This window comes from Ursus arctos, unplaced genomic scaffold, assembly GCF_023065955.2.
Source record: "Ursus arctos isolate Adak ecotype North America unplaced genomic scaffold, UrsArc2.0 scaffold_5, whole genome shotgun sequence".
Taxonomy (NCBI): domain Eukaryota; kingdom Metazoa; phylum Chordata; class Mammalia; order Carnivora; family Ursidae; genus Ursus; species Ursus arctos.
In genome coordinates, this window is record NW_026623067.1 from 26,703,548 (window position 1) to 26,725,422 (window position 21,875).

At 40.3% G+C, this 21,875-nt stretch overlaps 1 protein-coding gene across 5 annotated transcripts in view; it reads left to right on the plus strand.

Annotated features, from left to right (window-relative positions):
• The window catches only part of MEGF10 (multiple EGF like domains 10), a 343,436-nt gene that overhangs the window by 201,182 nt on the left and 120,379 nt on the right, over positions 1 to 21,875 (plus strand). For 3 of the 5 annotated variants that reach the window (XM_048221243.2, XM_044387359.3, XM_044387360.3), the window contains one exon: positions 19,859 to 19,992. In XM_048221243.2, coding sequence (XP_048077200.2) covers positions 19,859 to 19,992 — 134 coding nt within the window. Of the gene's footprint in view, positions 1 to 3,543; positions 3,698 to 19,858; positions 19,993 to 21,875 lie in introns of those variants that run through there. The other 2 variants (XM_044387361.3, XM_044387358.3) reach the window with 2 other exon arrangements.

The following is a 21,875-nucleotide window of genomic DNA, read 5'->3' on the forward strand; positions in this document are numbered from 1 at the left end:
ATCCTTTCCCTGCTTGTTCATTTCTCACACTTTACTCGTTATTATTTTGGGATTATATTCTGTGCACAAATCACCATTAACAGAAGCCATGCATCCAAAACGCCACAGGTATTGCTTGGTAGAAAACAGCAACTGAGGAGTGCATCGTCCCTTAATACAATGTCATCCTCAAGAAGCAAAGTCCATAGAGAGAGAACACTTCCAGGACCTTCTTCTTTTCACTTGACTGTTTCATAAGGATGTATTTATAGGTTATCTGTGTTGTAGTGTTTTCCTCTGACTTCTGCTGCCACTGCGTGTCACAACTTCTGCAGCACTGGGCTGTTGTTTACTTTAGGTGATTGTGTGTCCCTACCTGGCGTGTGCTCAGGGTTGAGGTTGCTCTGACATTCCTGGCTATCCTGTGGGTCTGGTCTGAGGAGTGGTTGCCTGTGCCAGTCACTGTCCCCATGCTGCTGCCTGCCTGCACAGTCACTTGAATTGTGGGTATCTGGGTTTTTGCACCTTTAAAAAGTGGAACGGTGGCATACTTTAGAAAAGCAACCCTTTTCAAAGGAGCTGCGGTTTCATGAGTAGATCCACACTTGCCTGCATGCCTAGACTGAAGTATCCATGATGAGCTTTCCTGGGGACAAGGAAGGAGGGCAGTAAGTTTCTCTGACACGCACGCTGCAGAACGAGATGCTACGTTCCTAAAAGGCAAGTTTGGTGGTTTGTTCCTAGGGCCTGGGATCCTGAGAAGCCAGCTTCTTGGTGTTGCCTGTTTGCTGTGTGTTTTAATGTCATCATGACCCCAGAAGCTGGGAAATGCTTTCCACCTGCAGCATGACTGAACGATAATCCCCAATTTTAGTGTCCGCAAGTAGGCATCCCAACAAAACCACAGCCCAGCCCCTGATCGCCTCCCCTTGCTCCTGGGCCTCCCCAACAGTGTCCCATATGTCATGGACTGCAGGGAAGTGTGGTGGAGGGAAGGAAGGAGAGGAGCAAAAGTCACAGCAAGCCGACCAGGCCCTGCAACCAGCTTCACTGGCACCAAGAAAAAGTGCCTTCAGCTGGCACAGGGGCTTGTGTGAGCCAAGCTTTGCTTGTTTGCCATGGAAATCTTGGTGGTAACAGAGACCGATGCCATTCAGGCAGCGAGCGGGAAGCTGCTTTTATGGGGAGGCTTTTTTGGCACTGTGTCCGACATACACTCCAGTCAATCACGGTAAAGTGCCTAATAACAGATGTGGTAATTAAGCCTGAAGAACTCTGTCTCTATTTTTTCCTTTTTTATTGCGGGGAATAACAAAGTGCCTCATTAAACCTCCAATCATGCTGATTTTTGAATTGGGCACACCGATATTGTCAAAAATGACATCGCTGCAAGGGCTTTCTTCCTAAGTCCTTATCAGCCAGTGGTGCTGCCAGGGAAAGGGATCAGTTTGGGGGAGGACAATTCCATTCTTTCTGTAGTGCCCTTTGCACTCCCATACCAAAGCATATGGAGATTCCAGGGGTACAATCAGATTCCTTTAAGCATCTTCCATATAAACATTTTTAGGTTCTGCATGCTTGTATGAATATAAAATGCTCCCTGATTCTCTTAGGTTCAAATTATACTGCTTATAGCAAGAAATTAACCTCGGTTTTCAATCCTAGAAAGGTTTCAGATAACCTGAAACCATGGTAAATTACCATATTTTAATAGGATAAATTATCTTGGAAAAAAAATTTAATTACATCTGAAAAGGTCTGTCTTTGATTGTGGCAGTTTCTAAGGCAAATGTCTTCATTAAGGTTGTTTTTCCTTCTTTCTTTTTTAATGATGAACATGAGTCTGGCTCATCATTAAAGAAAATGAATCTAAGAATTTAACGGCCTGGGACAGGTAGAAAAAATATATGTCCTTAATAGCAAGAGAACATGGCTCGAAACTTTCTCTTGAGCTTTGTGAGCAGTTCAGAGCTGGTTCCGTGTGATTGTGGCGCTCTGGGGAAAGAGCCAAGTGCTCTGTGCATTTCTGACTCGGCTCTACTGAATAGTGTGGATTTGGCAGCTGCATTTATATCATGGAGATAATTTTTTTTGTTTCCAATCCACAGTGGCCATAGGCATAGAGATTTGGGCAGACATTTTGTTTTAAATATTTTGAAAAGGGGGTCGCCTGGGTGGCACAGTCATTGAGCGTCTGCCTTCGGCTCAGGGCGTGATCCCAGCGTTCTGGGATCAAGCCCCACATCAGGCTCCTCTACTGGGAGCCTGCCTCTTCCTCTCCCACTCCCCCTGCTTGTGTTCCCTCTCTCGCTGGCTGTCTCTCTCTCTGTCAAATAAGTAAATAAAATCTTTAAAAAAAACATTTTGAAAAGGTTCTGGATCCCTTTATAAAGTTATTGATTCACTTCCTTGTCTCCTAATGCATAATTTTGAGTTTTTCAGGATATTTCCAAGAGAATTTCTAGTTGACTCTATTCTTAAATGTAACTCTTAATGTGACCCACATGAAGCAGGTGAATCATAGAGCATAATCAAGATTTAATCTCTATTCTTATGTTAAACTTGACCTACTTATAATTTGTACATATTTAACATTTGTACATACACATACATGTAAAGGTGTACGACCCTTAATGTTACTTCCTATTTGTTGACTCATCTGACACCTAATATTTGTAATTCACTTTTTACCACCTTTATCCATATAGGCAACATTTTCTGTCATTGATGTCAAACGTGTTCTTGACAAATATGAAAGCAAGCCTGTTTAGACTCAGATTTTTACCACATTAAAATTTGTTTTAAGAAACAAAGATACATGGATGCCTGGGTGGCTCAGCCAGTTGAGTGTTGGACTCTTGATTTCAGCTCAGGTCATGATATCAGGGTGGTGAGATCAGGCCCCACCTCAGGCTCTGCACTCAGATCTGAGTCTGCTTGAGATTCTCTCTTTCCCTCTCCCTGGTTGCATGCTCTCTCTGTCTCTCTCTAAATAAATAAATAAAAATCTAAGAAAAGAAAAAAGAAAAAACAACCCAAAACAAAAAAACAACAAAGATACAGTAGGAAAGACCTGTGGTTCAAACAAAGATGCTGTGGTCAGGATCATTCAGTTGCAGGCCAGGCTCAGCTTTTCTTTAAGTAAGATTCAGATTAGTTTTCCTCTGTTTTTCCTAAGAACAGCAAGATCTTCTGGGGTAACACAGCTCATGTGTTAGATTCTATTCTCTTGTTGGGGAAATTCTTCTGTACATTAATGGATAGGCCTTCTAGATGAAGTGGCAACTCGGCCAAGCCAGAGCGGCCCTGGACAGATGCGCTGTCTCCTGGTGGCATGGTTTCTCAAAGTCACCCGGGCTCCCAACTGAGGTGTTTGTTTCCCATCCTACCCTTAGTTATCAATCTCTCACCTCAAGCCTCTGGACTCATGTGAACTGCCTCTGAGTCACAGGGTGCAATCCCTGATCGCCCTTCAATCTCTCAGATCAATGCCCACCATGATGTGAGTGTTCAATGCCCTGTAGCCCCACGTTTTGATCTAGCTCAGTTAACCACCATTTATTGAGCATCTGTTATATTCTTACAGATGTGGAGAGAAGTGGGATCCGGGATGAGTGCAGGGGAAGACTAGAGCAAGACGCGGGCTTTGCTTTCAAGGCGTTTATAGTCAAGTTGAGGAGGTGGGATGGCTACGTGGAAAGACGACCCGCAGCCTCAGGTAACAAACACGTATCAGATGAAGGATGTGCAGCGTTGGTTCCACCCGAGGTTTCTGTGCAGTTTTTAGTGGGAAGACTAAAGGATATTTTTACTTAGGTCCCAACACATCATTAACTAGATATTTAATGAGAGCATAAATTATTGCAGAGAGAGAAATAAGTTGACAGGAAGCTTATGTAATGGTTTGAATTTCAAACACTTAGTGAGGCTTACATGTTGACCCGAGGGAATTACAGAAATGAATCATAGACCCTTGAAAATTAGCAGGGCAGGAAAAAATATAATCTCTGCAGGAAACCATTTCCATCCTCCACAGATTCTTCAACTGAGATGGTCTTCATGGGCAGTTTAAATCCATTAGGTTTTAGTTTTCCTTTTTAAATGAAATGATTAGAGAGTTTAACACCTTGAACAAATGACAGTGATACAGTTTATAGGAACTGATTCTTCCTAAGAAAGAAATGAATGTATTCAGTGTGATGGGGTAAGCTTAAACTGGATTGCTTTCTGCTATCTGTAGTTTCCATTATTTATGATAAAGTGAAGATATTGCTATTAGAGATTTTGAAATTTTAAAAAAGGTGTCAAGGAAGAGGATTTATAATAAAAGCAAAAGGGAAATGACATTTTAAAAAGAGCAAGAATGGAAGAAGGAAAGAGATTAAACAGAATGTTGTAAATTGGGCCTGTGGCCCTGCAGACTTTAGAGCTCACGCCTTAAATTCAAATACCTTTAGCTTCTCTGGTGCAAATTGCCCATAAAGAGTTATCAGCATTTGCTTTTAAAAGCAGAGGTGATATTCACCATGAAACCTGTAATTACTTTAATATTAATGTTAGAAATAATATTATTTTAATATTAATGTATACTATTTAACATTAATGTTTAATATTTAATGTTAATGTCATTTATTTATTTATTCTTAACATTATACTTCGTGTGTATTTATGCCCACCTGTGCTTTTCATTTCCTTGCCCTATTTAGGGAATGTACAGACACTTACGTACATTTGGGGTCCATTGAAACGTTCTTTTACTTGTAGTCACCTTGTGACCTTCATCAAAGACCATCAGAGACCTTAGTTGCTTCTCAGAATTAAATCTTAAAATTATACGAGCCCCTTCTTTTTGCTTTTGTCTGTATTTCAAACATATATTTTCAATTCCCTTATAATATATTCTTTCCCTTTTCTAGCTTGTATTTATATTACACTTCATGAACACATTGAAACAGAGCAGTCCTGTAGTTACTGTAGACTATAATAATCTGCTAATTACTGGGGTTCCCAGACATTGTTTTTCTGGTGTAGTTTGCTGAGATGGGTCCCTATACCAGCATACACAGTGTACCCTAGGAATTGTGCTTTTCAGCCATGGGGGCTCAAGTGTTCTTCTTAGCATAATAAAACATTGTCATTGAGAGGTTTATTCCATTGTTCCTTTACCCCTGACTCCTGTACCTTCCGTTGTTACTTCTGTTGCCTGACTTGCAGCCCATCCTGGACCATCCCCTTGCTGCTTCCAATGTATGCTCACAGTCATTTCACTGTGTCTGTAGCTGAGATGAATAGTAGGTCATGACTACATGTAGCCATGTCAGAGCAGAGCCACTTACTGAGAATACAGGAATGCCAGGGAAAAGAAGGCCTTCACCTTTCAATGAATTTACAGAATAACAACTAATTAAGCCCTTGAAAGTATCCATAGAATTCTCTTACAAAACAACAAAAATTTTTTCTCTAATTGAACCACATATTTCTCCAGCAAAGCTTTCATTATTTTTCTATATTTATAATCCGTAGTAGTGTAGTCATTTTGTTTCAACTCTGGGATTTTCCTTCGCAGTGGTATAGTTTAACAATTAAATGGGACAATCTCGACCTTCCATTTCTTCCTCTATATATTGAGAAAAATATTTCGAAATCCAAACCAACGATTTACATATTCTGAGCTTTGTCTTTCCCATGGGTCATTCATTCATTCATTCAATCAGTAGGCAAGAAATGTTATGGAGCCCCTCATATGTAGCAGGAACATGTAGAGGTGAACAATGTATTGTTTTGACATGAAGGAATTCACCAGCTGGTAGAGACATGAATAAGAAAATGGTGAATAAAATAGCATGCCTTTCTAGTCTGAAAAAGTCCACGTCATCTATTCTCAGGATGCACCAGGAGGATGGGAACAAGGAGGGATGTGTAGATTGGCCTGGGAGAGCTTCTAAGAGGAAGTAGCATTTGCTTTTGAAGGATAACTGGGAAAGTCAGGTAGCAAGTACCGTTCAGGTGATATATAGAAATGATTCATACATGTGAGAACTTTCTGGGTGGTAAGGCTAGATGGAGATTATCTTGAATGAAAGAATGCCAGTTTGGACTTTACTGAAAAAGAAAGCTCTCAAAAACTTTTAAGTATAGGGGCACCTGGGTGGCGCAGTCAGTTAAGTGTCTGACTCTTGGTTTTGGCTCAGGTCATGATCTCATGGTCGGGAGATTGAGCCCAGTGTTGGGCTCCGTGCTCAGCATAGAGTCTGCTTGAGATTCTCTCTCCCTTTGCCCCTCCCCTCCTTCACCCCCACTCTTGCTCTCTCTCTAAAATAAATAAATGAATCTTTAAAAAACCTTTTAAATATAGAGGTGTGATACTCTGATTTGTTTTTTGACAGAATTGGGGGCAGCATGGAGGACCAGTTGGAAGTTGCTTGGTAAAAAGAATAAATCAGTCAAACTGAAAAGCTATTCAAAAGTTAGTGTTTCTAGACTTCAGTGTTAAACTTGCTATTAGTAAAACCTGCTTTATCTTTACAATAAAAAGTCAAACTAAAGGACCAATACTACCTACCTGCTTACTGCTTTAGTTAGAACAGTGAATAAAGTAGATGGATGAAAAATGACAGAGGCATATATTTCTCAACTTTTTATTTCATATTTCAGTGTTAAAATGAAATTTAAAAACTTAATGACGCTTTCAGGAATAGTTAACCAAAAGTTGGCCATTTCTTCGTTCCTAATAGAAGGTTTTGCTAAAATATAAAAGTGATAATTGTAAGAGTGAGATCATACTTAGTAGATATAGTTGGCATCACTGGGTGAAAATGAATTTAAAAGTACTTTTGAAAGCAGATAAAGTGATCAGATGATATGTCCAAAAAAAAAGTAAAATCATCCTAGAATATACAAAGCTTATAAATGCATGAGGTAAGGGGCACCTGGGTGGCTCAGTTGGTTAAGTGGCTGACTCTTGATTTCGAATCAGGTCATGATCTCAGGGTTGTGGGATCGAGCCCCTTGTTGGGCTCTACTCTCAGCAAGGAGTCTCCTTGAGATTCTCTCTCTCCCTCTGCCCCTCCCCTCACTCTCTTTCTCTCTCTGAAATAGATAAACAAATCTTTAAAATAAATAAATAAATGAGGTAAGAGATGACAACTTTTGCAACAATTTTGCCACTTGAGCATTGACTGATGCCTGAAAAATTATGAGAAATCAATTAATGAAAAACATTTCCAATAAGCAGATCAAACAAAATTGGCTGAGAATAAGAAAGAAAAACCTAAAATGCCCATAAAAGTTGCAAAACTTGCCCTATTTCAAATTAACAAAGTCAAAGCACCCCCCCCCCGAACTTACAAAAAACAAAAAAGACAAGTATTTTTAGGGTAATTTAAGGTACATAATGGATGCACAACTGTCTCATGGTACATGAAAATGACTAATTCTTGAAAAACTCATGACTCGAAGTATCTATTTTTCAACAGATTTTTATTTGTCCTATTTACCAATTCCAAATCTTGCTAGACTCAAAAGTGGTCTTACTAGATCCAAGATTTTTTTTTAAAAAAAATTTTTTAATTTTAAAAATCTTTCAAATCCACATATTTGACTCCTGTTTATACTTTATTCATTAAATTCATTCATTCATTCATCATTCATTCATTCATGCTTTCAGTGCCCTCCTCTCTGCTAGGTGCTATTCTAGGTACCAAGAATACCACATAAAACCAAAAAGCATCATTACAGTGAAGAAATTGGGGGATGTCCATTTACCTTTCATCAGCTCTTTTGCAACAGCCACTAGCAGAACTTCTATGAGCCTTATGTCTAATTTGCTCCTTCGATGCACAGATCGAGTAGACATAATTCATCGTGAGCTCCTCCTCCTCGAAATGAAAAGGAGCATTCACAAGTTGCCTTATGAAAGTCTTGGACATTTCATCAATATTTTAGTGTTAAACTTTTATAGAAACCCTAGACTTATACTTTGTGTATTTATATTCTATCAAGACTGGCATCAGCCACAGGAAAAAAATGTAATTGCGTCTTGATTATCTTTGTGTGCAGCAGTTCATAATATTGTGCAAGACACACTGACAGGATCTTGAAATTTGGGCCAATATCAGCCTAAGGAGAAGCTATTTATGAAAGAGCTTTGTGATCTTGGGCGTAAACTGAATTTCTTTGGACCACGATATTACCGTTTGTAAAATTAAGAGTATTGGACCAGCTTCCTACTACAGGCTGTGTTCCCACAAAAGCTGATGAATCTTAGGCATTCTGTAAGTTCATAAGACAAATGGAAACTATAACTCTCTTTATAAGTTTTCTTGCCATTCAAGCCGCTTTCCTGACTGATATTAATGAAAGGGAAGGAAAGCAGAGAGAAGATAAGTGACTTGACAGTGATCAGAGTCTGATGCCAGGACACACTAGAATTTTCTTTGGTTGCTGTACTTTCCTGTCCCCGTGGCATGCGGATCCTGAATTACCCTAAAAAGGCGAAGGAAGACAAGTACAGAGATGCAGGAACATCAGAAGAGAGAATGGTGGATAATGTGAATGAAGGAAGTAGTATGGAGAATGGCCCTTAACTTTCTATCAATATGAGATTGTTCTTGAACCATTATTCAGGGTCAGACAGGGTCACTTTGTGAATAAAAGATCTGTCTAGATACCACAGGAAGTGGTGTTGCTACTTCAGCATGTAGTACTTTATCTACTAAAACAAAGCCCTATTTTAAGAGTCATAAAGTTGGGGTTTGGGTTGTGGCTTCTCATATTTGCATATATATGCCGTTGGTGAGGAAACGGAGGTGGAAGGGAAGGCTACCCAAGTATTTTCTCCTTAATGTCCTGGCCAAATGCAACTTCGAATAATTATGTTCTTCCGCCTACTTATATTTCCTCAGCAATTTCCTCACATTTTGCTTCAAATCTTCAAAGCTTTTGACCATGTGGGCTTAAAACCATGAGGATGAAAGTATCCAGACTCTTTTGTGGCCATGCCTGCTGCAAGCCATGTCTGTGGTCACTCTGCATCCTGGTCTGGATTAGTGGTTCAGAACTGAGCAGCCCTGGGAAGAATGGCAGTTGAGTCCCGATGTCCCTGATTATTTGGAACAGCTGTACAGTGTAAATGTGGAAATACCTTTTGTCCTTTCTTTCTTTTCCTTTTTTTTTTTTTTTTTTTTTAAGTAGGTAACACTCCCATCATGGAGCCCAATGCGGGGCTTGAACTCATGACCCTGAGATCAAGACCTGAACTGAAATCAAGGGTCAGACACTTAGACTGAGCCACCCAGGCACCCCTACCTTTTGTATGTTCTAATTCAGATTCTCAGTTTTGGCCAGGAAATAGCTTAGTCACTTGGAGAATCTAGCTTTTAATGAATTTCAAGAAGCATTTCTTGCTCCATTCTATAGGTGGAGTGTTATTTTAGAAATACTGTGGCTTTTTCACTGGGTGAAGATGATTTGCCTGAAATTAGGAGCCCTGATTTCTGGGTTCTAGTGTTGGACCATTCTCAAATTCACTCTGTGATATTGCTGAGTCACTGTAACTTGGGGATCCAATTATTTCTTCCATAAAAATGAAAGGATTTTGATTGGAGCCCCTAAGGCCTTAAACTCTTACTGTTCTGCTTTTGAGTGTAAAAGCTCTCTGGACCCCAAGATATGTGTCATGCCCTGGAAACTTTTGGGAGCCAAATGAGTGTTACAAACCTAAATTATATGGCCTGTTATGAAGTATTAAAAAATAGAAGAATGCTCTAGGAAAATTTTCTAAAGTCTTGGTCCCCTAGAAATTCTTCCCATCATAAGGTTTTTGTTCCTCTGTGTTTTCTTAAGTAAGAGATAATCTTCAGGGAAAGGAAGGCTTGAGTTGGTGCCCTAATAGTAAATATCTAAGGAATTGAGGGTTAGTGTAATGACCCAGATTTGGGAGACCAGGTGACATATGGGTGGCCCTTGTCGTGCCAGTGATGGGGGCAGAAGGAGTGTCATCATCCTTCCTACTATAGCAGTATGCACCACTGCAAAGGATCGTCCCAAGAAAGGGACCTTGCAAATGCATAAGCTTCCCGTTCCTGTCCCCATCTGCCTCTGACCCCATGTGCAAGGGAAGACTGAAGATTCTGATGATACCCATGTATCCTGCTGTATGTCAGAGAGATATATTTTCTCTTTTTCCACTCTATTATAATTTGACTTTTTTTTTTTTTTGTCTAAAGGAAATTACCTTTTTTTTGTTATTTATTCTATTGCAACTGGATTTTTTTCCTGCTGGTATTGTGTCAGGGGATTGGTCAAAGCTGACCCATCAGCTTCTTCAATCTGTATTGTCGGTTAAAAGAAAGAAAAAGGCAGTAAGTCTCCCTTTCTTCTTGGGCTGATCAAGTTCTATTTTCTAGTTCCTTTTTCTCAAACCCATTCATTCTTTGCCTGAGGTCTCATGAGGTGTTCAGATATTGTACCTTGAGTCAATCTTAAACCATGATATTCAGCACCAGTCCTGACATGGCTCTAAAACTCCTCTTCACTCACTCAGTTTTCCATTCTGTGTCCCAGACAATCTTGCCCATTTGCCTTTGCCTCTGGGAAGTTTCTTTCTCTGCCTTTGCTCCTCGTGGTTTCTCTGGGTACAACCTCCCCTGCTCCATCTACCCAGCAGAATCTGCAACAGTGCTGTGTCATTTGCCCACTCACCAGTTGGGAAGACTTTCTCAACTCTCATACTTACTCAGTAACCCTCTCTTGACCCTAATCCCATTTTACATTGCTTTGTCATTATCATAGACACGATTCTCTCGCGCGCGCGTGTTCAACTGCAAACTCTCTGAGGGCAAAGTCTGTCTTCGCCAGGATTTGCTGATTGAAAGAACAGCTGTTTGTTTTTCAGCAAAGACTTTGAAAAATTTCTGTGTGAAAGATGGTTAAAATAATTACATGTGTTGGGGCACCTGGGTGGCTCAGTCGTTAAGCGTCTGCCTTCGGCTCAGGGCGTGATCCCGGCGTTCTGGGATTGAACCCATCAGGCTCCTCCGCTGGGAGCCTGCTTCTTCCTTTCCCACTCCCCCTGCTTGTGTTCCCTCTCTCTGGCTGTCTCTCCCTCTGTCAAATAAATAAAATAAAATCTTAAAAAAAAATTACATGTGTAGGACAGTTGTTGAAATTTGAATCAGGTCTCTAGATTAGATAGTAATATTGCACCGATGTTAAATTTTTTCATTTAGGTAATTGTACTACAGTTACATGTGTGAATGTCCTTGTTCTTAGGAAATGCACATTAAAGTATTTAGAGGCATAGGAGCATAATTTTATGTACAAATTACTCTCAAATGGTTGAGTGTGTGTAAATGGATAGTGGTAAAGTGCAAATTATTCTCAAAGGGTTAAAGGTTTGTGTGTGTGTGTGTGTGTGTGTGTGTAAGTGGATAGTGATGAAGTAAATGTGGCAAAATGTTAGAAGCTAGCAAGTCTAGGTGAAGGTCATTCATTGTTCTATTTTTATAGCTTTCAAATAAATTTGAAATTATTTCAAAATGAATTAAAAGCAAAACAATAATTAAATTATATTTATTTAACATATAAATTTTATTTATTTATTTTAAATTTTTATGTATTTATTGCATATACAATTCATATATATTATCAGAGATAATCATAGAAGACTAGTTCAAAGGCAGGAAAGTAAAAGGAACATTTATTTGTAAATGAAAAAGTAACCCAGAGAAAAGTTTAGAATCCATTCATTTAGTATTTTATAAGTGACCTGTATAGCACGGAGCACATGACGAACTGTCTAGGTTATTACGAGGCAGGTCAGTTCTTCTAGATAGTCAAATGCTAATGATTAAGGATAAATGGCAGGATAATCTAGGACAAGGCATTATGTGGGAAAGCAGCAGATAACACCTCAAAGCACAGGCATCTCGAGGTCATGCCTCTCAGAGCAAAATAGCTGAAATTGTAATTAGAAGATGAGGGGCTCCTGCCAGGAGTTACAATGCAGAGAAAAGATTTCAGAATCCTCTCAGGTGGTTTCTGCTGTACGAGACTGCTCCTGAAGATATCAACAAAATTGTGAGCATTACTGAGAGCATTTCGGAAGTCCAACAAAATATTTTTGGTATAGACATATTAAAATACGGACGTAGTGGCTTTCGATTGCTCTGTAACCAGTTACCTCTAAACTTAGTGGCTTAAACCAGCCAATGTGCATTACCTGTTTCTGCATGTCAGGAATTTGGGAGAAGCTCAGCTGGGGTCTCTGGCTCAGGATCTCATGAGGTTGGAGTCAGTATGTCACTGGGGGCAACAGTCACCTGAAAGCTTGACAGGGGCTGGAGGATCCACTCGCGTGGCTGTTGGCGGGAAGCCTCCCCTGAGGCTTTACTTCGCTACTTGGGTGTCCTAAGGACGTGGCAGCTGGCTTCCCGGAGAATGGTGATCCAAAAAGCAAGATGGGAACTGCATTGCCTTTGATGACGTAGGTCTCAAAGTTACACTCTGTCATTTTTGCAGTATCCTATTGGTTACACAGTCTATTCCTTGAGAAAGGGACTGACACAAGGCAAGGATCATTGGAGGTCAGCCTGGAGGTTGGCTACAACCCTAGGGTATAATTAGGGCTGCTGAGGCATAGTTGTTGAAAAAGGAAAGAAAGAAAGGGTAAATTTTATAAAAGGGATAATAGAGCTTTTTTTTTTTTTTAATGAACAGGCCACATAAATTAGGACTCTAGATTGAGAAGAATGAGTGGGAATGTTATTGAGGAATATTAAATCATGAGAAGTTTAGGAAAATCAAGATGATTTTATTCACTGAACCCTGGAATGAGAAGTAGTGCTTGAAGTTTCTTTATCTTATAAAAAAGAGAGGTATTGTTTCCCCAAAAGGAGATAAGTAGATTGAACCGAGCAAATAAAACTGCAATTCATAATGGTTTAAGCCACAACAGCTGTCCTTTTTTTTTTTTTTTTTTTTTTTTTTTTTTTTTTTTAGAGAAAGAGTGCCCAGCTGAGGGGTGGGGAGGAGCAGAGAGAGGGGGAGAGAGAGAATCTTAAGGAGGCTCCATGCTCAGCATGGACTGCGGAGCCTGATGTCAGGCTAGATCTCAGGACCTTGAAATCATGATCTGAGCCGAAATCAGGAGTCAGTCACTTAACTGACTGAGCCACCCAGGTGCCCCAAACATTTCTTGTTCTTCTGTCTCTCTTTGTATTTCTGATATTGGGTGTTTTTACTTCATTTTTTTCGTGATCACCATCAGAAGTTTGTTTTGTTAATTTTTTTTAGTTTTTAGTTTTTATTATTTTATTTTATTGTTCTTTTTTAAGTAGGCTCCACACCCAGCCTGGAGCGGAACATTGGGCTTGAACTCACAACCCTGAGATCAAAACCTGAGCTGCGATCAAGAGTTGGATGCTTAGTTGATTGAGGCACCCAGGTGCCACCAGGGGTCCTTGATATTGACCCTATTTTCTGTGATTTCTCCCAGTCTTGCCAATTCTTTCTTTCACTGGTTTCTCACATACTTCCCTTAGTCTACCCCCCCACCCCCGCCAAGGGCAGTTCCACCCCATACCTGAATGCACGAACCTCCACCTACTTTCTGGCCCCAGTCCCTGTTCCCTTCCTTGGATTTTGCAAAGTTTATGTTAATCTCTGTGTTAATCTCCAAAACACCTCTTTCATCCAATAATGCACCCTGCTCAAAGACTTCAGTGTATCCCATGGCAGGCAAGATAAAACCATATGAACTCCTTAGCCTGGTGCACAAGACCCTTTATCAGTGAGCTCTGCCTACTTTTCTAGCACCGTCTCTCAGGATTCCTTACAAGTCTTCCTGCTCTCTACCCGCAAGGCTTGGCTCCCACTCCTCTCTTTGCCTCATGGCCCCTTGCCATGGTTTTCATTTACTCAAGGCTTCCTTTTACCGGGATGTGATGCCAAGAACATATCACAGATGTTGTAGTCATCTGCCAGATTGGTTCAAATCTCTGCTGTTCTAATTGTCTGATTTCAAGTGAAACATTTAATCTTAGCCAATGAGATTACGAATGTGCAGTGCAAGGCATGAGGTTGATACTTTGTGATTTCTAGTTCTTTTCCTTTTGAACGCTTCTGTTCATGTTCAGCCTCTTTCATGAAATTTTACTGCCCACATTGACTTTTCCCTCCTCTTAAAGCTCTGGCCATTTATTTCTTCATTGACTCATTTGGCAAATACTAGTTTATTTAGAATTTTTGTCCCTAGTAGATTTTGACCTGTTGAGGGTCATCATTGCCCTCACAGTTGCTTGAACTTAGATCCTTAGTGAGTCTTGTTTGTGGTGGGTGGGATTCCTAGGGGTGTTTTAGAGCACTTCCCAAAGTTGAGGACAAGTGGGTGATCAGGGTCCCCCCCCCAAACTACCCCTTAATGCTATCTAGATAATACGTGTGGAGTTGGCAGGTTAAGTAGATGAGACTGTACCTCTCTGTTCCCACAACAACCTCTTCTGGGCTTCCCCGTGCTTGCATCATGCCGTATTGAAATGGTTCGTTTGTAGCCATTTTTCGTGTGGCTGGTGAGCTTCCGCAGGGTAGCCCAGTGCCTGGCATCCCCAGGGCTTTGCTTAGTTCTTATTTGGTGTGAAGTGTCCAGTGAATGCCAGAACTGCTATGAAACCCACACTTCCTGCTAATGTTTAGGGATATATTTTTTTTGGTTGCTTACAAAACCATTATAAGTTTGTAGCATAGAATTTGATAAAATTTTTTGGTGTTAATAGCCACACTCACTTAACTTATATTCTTAGAGTCTTCCAAAGAATGTCGTGTGACCGCCCATATAAGATGATTTAATGTGACTCGGATGAATATCTCTGTTGTGATGTTTGTTGTGAGCAAAATAGCATGAGGCTTTACACCCACACACAATATAAAGTACTTGCATTGCTTCAGATAAAGGGTTATGCTTGGTTAAAGTCATATGCTCCTAGAATAACTAGCTTTCGACGATGAAAACAGAAATCACAACAGTGCCTCTGGGATTCTTTTTATCTGCAAAGTAGTATTTCTGTGGAAATTCTTATCTGGGGTTCTTCTCAGGACAACCAGTAAGCATTCATCATCATCTTCTTTTTTTTTTTTTTTAAGTAAGCTTTACTGCCAACGTGGGGCTTGAACTCAGGACCCTGAGATCAAGAGTTGCATGAGTAACTTTTGCCATCTTTAATACCCGCCCTCCTCCCCGAGCTGGAGCTTTGATACTCTATTCACAGGCTTGAAGCTCAAGGAAGAACACAGCATGCTACCTTCTGCCCGACTTGGGAAGCCTTTCTGAGGAAAAGCTAGTATGTTATTTATAGATAACATGATGGAGTGATCAAATAAAATTGTGGCTTTTGGGGCCGGGAGAGGGGGTGGAGATTGTGGAAATGGGACTATTCTTAATCATGAAATTTATTTTCACTTAGAAAACTGTGAGATGATTTTAGGGAAATGAGCTTGAGAAAAAACTGGGTGAGGGCACCCAAGTTATTTCTGAGTGTACTTAATGATTCTAGGAAGGAAATAGATTTAAGAGGCAGAAAGGCTCGTCTGGCATCATTTATACCTCTGTTGTTGCAAAAATAAATTAGCAAGTCAACGCCCCATTATTTATTTCTCCTTAATACACTGATAAACTACTCCCTATCATCAGAACCCAGATTCATCCATTGTAAGGATTCTATTCAACCTGATTATTTATTGAGGGTTTTGTGAGAATAAGCAAAGCTTGTCTTCCTAGTAGGCAGCAAGAGTTAATTCTACCTGCTGTGTTTCTTTTTTCTAATAGGAGCACTTGAGCAATGCTAATCAGTTGTACTGATTTTCTGTTTTGATTTTTCCATAATAATTAAGTGAATGATATGGAATGCAATCAAGTTTGGCACTAGGGGGTTCATGCAAATGACTTTTTTTTTTTTTTTTTTTACGTTTTAAATTTTGTTAAATGGAACCATAAGGAAAGTTATTTGAAGATGAAGACTGAGTGGGTGGGGGTAGAAGAACTCTTAATTTAGAGTTTTGAATATTTTCCAAATGTCTGTTTTATTAATGAAGCAAATCACCACTGTATTACTTTTTTTTCAATTGAAATAATTCTATTTTTTAAAGATCGTGTTTTGTTTTCGTTTGTCCTCCAAAGTGGAAGATTATAGTGTAAGACAAGATGGCACAGCTTAAAAGAGAGAAATGGGGGGGAAAATGTGTTGAACTTTCTTTGTTCAGGGTAGATATAAAGGAAAAACAGTACCTGCATTTACTCATGGAAACCTGTAGAAGAAAACAGATAAGGCAGGGAAAGGGTATATGTAATGCCATATCCACTTCTTATTTGGGTTGTGTTTCTCAGTAAGGAGCATCTCTGTTTCTGAATATAGTGAAATGTTGTATATCTGTAGTTTTTTACAGCTCATTGGCGTGTCTGCGAAATGTCCTCTCCCCCCACCGTATATAACATTTGAATTATTTTCTCAAAGGGTTTTAACCTGTATATGTGAGCTTGCATGATACCTGCATCTGGATCTAGCAATTCATTTGCTTTCGATGTTTTATACTCTAGTGCAGATTATTCCAGAACTCAGTTAATTTTTTAATTTTAATTTGGAAAATCCTTTGGGAATAAGACGAGCTGATGTTTATATACATTTTATTAAAAATGTCCTTATATTTTCCCTTCTGTAAACACCTCCAGCAACTTGGAAATGCTGTTAGATTTTTCTGTATACCAAATTTCAAAAGCAAAGGGGAGGTGACCAAATTTTTCTTTTTTTCTTTTTTTCTGCTATCCCCATAGAGAGGTTAAAGACTTCATAAAGCCTCAAGTCAAGTGCAAATCAAGAAAGGCTACCAAAAGATTAGCGTGAACATTTTTACATTAAAGGAAAACACACAGCCTTTTTCTTTCTCTTGGCAGTTTGATCCATTGCTTGCAGCAATTTCTAACTTTACAGACTAAACATTTCTAATTGGAAAATGGATGGTTTGAGTCTAAGATGGTGACTCACGACATAAACTTTACAATTTGGGGTAATTGTTGGTAAGTAGACAGCAGATTACTGCTGACTAGCACTCATTTTGTCTTGGAGGAGAGGATGAAAGTTAATATACATATTTCACACTTCGCTGAAACAAAATACTTATCCTGACATAGATAAAGCAATGAGACAGGGAGGTATTTGCCATGCTTGTTTGTTACAACTAAGTATATTAGAGATTTGCTTTTTTTGGTGAATGAGGAAAACATTAGCAGCGTATTACATGTCTTCAACTGTGAAATGGGGATTATAAAAACACCCTTTTCTTACGTAAATCACTGTGAGGGTTGAACAGATCACACACATAAAAGGTTCGACCCTGTGCCTGGCACCCAGCAGCCGGTCAGGAAAATACTGCCTGTCATCATCATCATCACTGCTCGTCATTCCTGTAGAAATGTAGAAAAGCTTCTTCGGTTATATAATGTTGAGCTTCAGAGTTTACAACTTCATGACAAACACTGATGATTTGAATTAATTTATAAGCCCTGTTTTGGCTACCCGTTTATGCTTTCTAGGTTAGAATATATTTTGTGATGAAGGAAACTTCTCTTTTTTAAGATCTCACAGCCTGCTGTAGTGGCTTATAGTATCTTTTCATTATCTTACAAATTCATGATCTCATTTCCTCATTCTAAATCAGATGTTGCCATTAGTTTTAGCTTTGTGCAGTTAGAGACAGGTGACTTGTCACCATATACTTGGTATCCTTATCCTTATAAACAGCCTTGATTTTGAAGGATTGAGTACTTCTTCACTTGATCTAGTCTCTTGAATTTGAGGGGTAAACTATTTCCTAAGGTTAGGTTTTTGCTGATATTGTTTATTATTTGTTTGAAGATAAACTTACCTTCCCCTCCTTTTAAAGTAATCTCAATACCCAGCTTGGGCTTGAACTCATGACCCTGAGATCAACAGTCCCGCACTCTGGGCACTTGGATGGCTCAGTCAGTTGAGTGTCGGACTCTTGGTTTCTGCTCAGCTCTTGATCTCAGTGTCTTGAGATTGACCTCTGAGGCCACTCCGTGCTCAGCGGGGAGCCTGCTTGAGATTCTCTCCCTCTGCCCCTTCCCCAGCTCACGCCTAAGAACTCTCTCTCTCTCTCTCTTTCTCTCTCTCAAATCAATCAATCATTTTTTTTTAATAGGAGTCCCATGATCTACCACCAACTGAACCAGCCAGGCATCCCAATAAACTTATCTTTTTAAACCAGAGAGTCAATAAATGGTGTTCCCATTTGGTTCCACACCTTGTGGTGTAGAAAGTTAGTATAACTTTTCAAAATGCCAGCTCTCACCCAGAAAATAACTGCTTCAATCACATAACCTGGCCTATTGTTACCAGTTTCCCTAGTTTACCAGCAGGCATGCTAATACTTGTTCTCTTTTTAAGTAGTAAATGGATCAGCTATTTATAGTTCTGTGTCCATTTTTCCAGTGATGATATAAAATTATTTTATAAGTGTGACAATTAAACGTTTCCTTCTGAGCAAGTGGTAAGTTCCTGGAGGTGAGGAGATGGGCTGAGTTCCCGGCGCAGGCCACTGCAGCTGCTACACAGCTGACCTGGTGAGTGCCTGGTCCATAGTAGGTATTCAGTAAATGCCTGCGGATGACGTCGTGTGAGTATCTCTTGGGAACCTCAAACTTGACATATTTGAAACTGAACGAAAGCTTCTTCCTCTTAGAAGGGGAGGACGTCTGTGCTTCTCATCTTAGTGAAGGGCACGCCATCGGCCCATGGAGCTCTTCCAGGGAGTACTCCTCTCTCTTACTCCCACATTCAGTCACCAAGTTCTACTGACTCCAAGTCCTAAAAGTCTCTCAGATTCGCTCACTTCCCTGCAGGGTCTGAGTTATCCTGCAAGGAAGTTCATGGACTTGGCAATGGTGTACAAAACCTTTGTGATATGCCCCTGTCTCTTTCTTGGCTGAATTAATTTGGGCTCCCAAAAATGTGCCTGACCTTCCCTCCCTTCTGGTTCCCTCTGCATGGAACATTCTCCTTCCTCTTGTATCTCCTTTGCGGGCCTTTTTTGCAAATATGGTGCTCTTTGTTTTTCCCTTGTGTTCGTTCTTCCTCTCAAGAATACCAGGTTGGTTTTCTCTAACACCGACCTCTGAACAGCCTTTTTCTGTACACATATGAACAAACTTCTAGAAGATAGCTGGTTTTGTTTCTGTTGAGCAGATGGGGAAATGGAAGCACTAAATGTAAGAACTGGACATCATGATTATTAAATTATAGACATCTTAATGGCCAGGGACAGAAACTGTATCTGTATTTGATGTCCAGTTTTTGCACAGTGCCTAGGATAGAGCAGGCGTTCTGTGCCCATTGAATGAATTATTGAATGAATTTCAGTTTGAGCCTGAGGTGCCTCTCTCTTGAGTCAATGGAGCTTCTGTTTCACCGTTTACCCCCCAGGACAAATGAGGCCAGATTCCTCTGTGAGGCCTCTTCTTCCAGAAGGGAAATATGCCTGGTGAGAGAATCTGGAAGCCTCTGTTGCTCTGAGTTGTTCGGGTAGATTCCTTTAATGTCGGCTGGCATGGAGAAGAAGAGCTTTTGTTGTGGTGGCAATTAATGATGATTTGCACATTTTAGTAATTTATAAAATGGTGACCACCCTGTGCAACACAAGAAATACCTCTCTCTTGGACCATGAAATTTGGTGACCCATCTATTTAAACACATGGCTTGTTATGCATGGTTCAGCCTTAGTGACAATTGGTTCTGAATGGTTGTTGTACTGAAAAGAATTCTGTTTGGGTCATTTTAATGCTTCTCTACTTTGGATTTTTGTTTTCTTGTAGGTTGTCCTTCTGAAAAAAATGGTTATCTCTTTGAACTCCTGCCTGAACTTTATGTGTTTCTCATTGTGCCTCTGGAGCAGGACAGCATCATCGCTGAATCTTGAAGACCCTAACGTGTGCAGCCACTGGGAAAGGTAATCGTTTTGAAAGTAGTCTGAGAAATAATTTCTGATGACTTTTTCATATACTATCATTATCAGTCTGATATAGAAAATTAGACTTTGAGAAGAGATTATGAAATGACTTTTATGTAAAAACCAGTAGTTATATTAATAAATTCATACTATTCTCCTTGGTCTTATAGAATATAAAGTGAAAAAAACTTCCATCTATTGATTCCAACACAGGAGCAATTGTATCATGCAGGGAAAATGTTATTAGCTCCATTCAAATGATCTCCCAAACATCTCCTCCCTGCTCTCAGTCTATTTCGCAGTAATCTGGGGGAGCTGGACTTATGCATGGGAAACAGTGGGTGAGCGGTGAAGGACAATATGGAATAATGTACTGAAGGGTGGCCATGTATGGTACAAAAATATTGGGCTGTATGTGGCCTGAAAAGGGCAACATGATTTCTGGAGGAACTGGAGAAGCGGCATGGACGTAGTGTCAGCGGAGACGCTCTCAAAGAGCTGAGTAAGACAGAGTGGACAGTAGTGATTGCGTGGAGTTCTAGGAATGGAAGGTGGCTTGAAACCAGTGCCATGCAGACTGCTGAGGCTCTTGAACAACGAAACTAAAGTTAGTTCAGTACTGCAGGAGGGCAGGATTGTCTAGATTACCTCAAAGCAGATGATGTAGTATGCAGATAAGGGCAATGTGCAGTAGGAGCTGCCGAGGAAGGACAGCACAATAGGTTATTGTCAGAGAGCTTAGAGTCCTCTTTGGAACACAAAAATAGTACAGACCATCTAGTGCTACCGCACTAGTCAAATGTAGTCTACACCGCTCTACTGTGCTACGTGCATTTCTACGAAAGCATCTTTAGCCACAAGTCACATTGCAAATGTAAGTTTCCCAGAGAGAAGGTGACACCCTTCTAGTCTGCTCAAGCACTCGAGTAATAGGTAGTTTTGATAGCTGTATGCGCCATTTCATCCAGCTCTCCATCTCTTTTCCCTGTTCTCCTCAGCACCGTGAGTAGCACACCTCAGGGGACACATTCCAGTCACTGTTGTCAGCACAGGTCAAAATGAGCGCAGCTCAGAGCCTTTCAGGCTCAGCAGCTGTGTTATTGCAGGGGCACCCTGGTCCCCCACCCACAGCTTTATTTTCTCAGTGAGGGCTTCCCCATGTCTATGTGCAGTAGTACAATCAGGGTAACAGAAATGTATTTCCCTGATCAATCCATGGAGTTACGTATCACTATGACACTTTAAGCTCTAGAGGAAATATGTGTATGTAATCAGGTTCCCTGTCTCTGTGGTATTAACTATATTATATAGAATTGAAGGGGAAGGACCTCCTATTAATTATCTTTATAATCATCGCAGCACCTCCCGTAAACATTTCAGCTACAAAGTGCATAATAAATATCCATTGAAGCAATAAAGATAAATCAGTGAATACAAGAAAGGGTACATATCACATTTAAAAGAAGAAGAGGCCATTGGTGGTTGAACTTGTGGGAGCATGAAAGCTTTGGAATAGAAGGAAACAATCAAATTCGTAAGATACTTTGAAATAAGGATCAACACATCTTGGTCATCCGTGGATCGTAGGATGTGCAGGAGGCAGAGAAGGTGAGATTTAGAACCTACTCTGTGAAAGCAGTGAGGGTCATTGCACATATGAAAACGAAAAGGAAGAGAGGTGATTTGAGAGGGAAGAGAGGAGTGTGGTTGCCTTCTTGTGTTCCTAAGATCGGTTTGAGAAACGGGCCTGTTAGTGTTTGGGAGCACAGAATTGGGTGTCTCCTGCATGATGAGACGTGAACAGGCGAACTCTCTGAGGGAACGGCTGTAAAGAGAAAAGAAGCCAGATGTCAGGTAACCCAGCACCCACTCATACATGTACA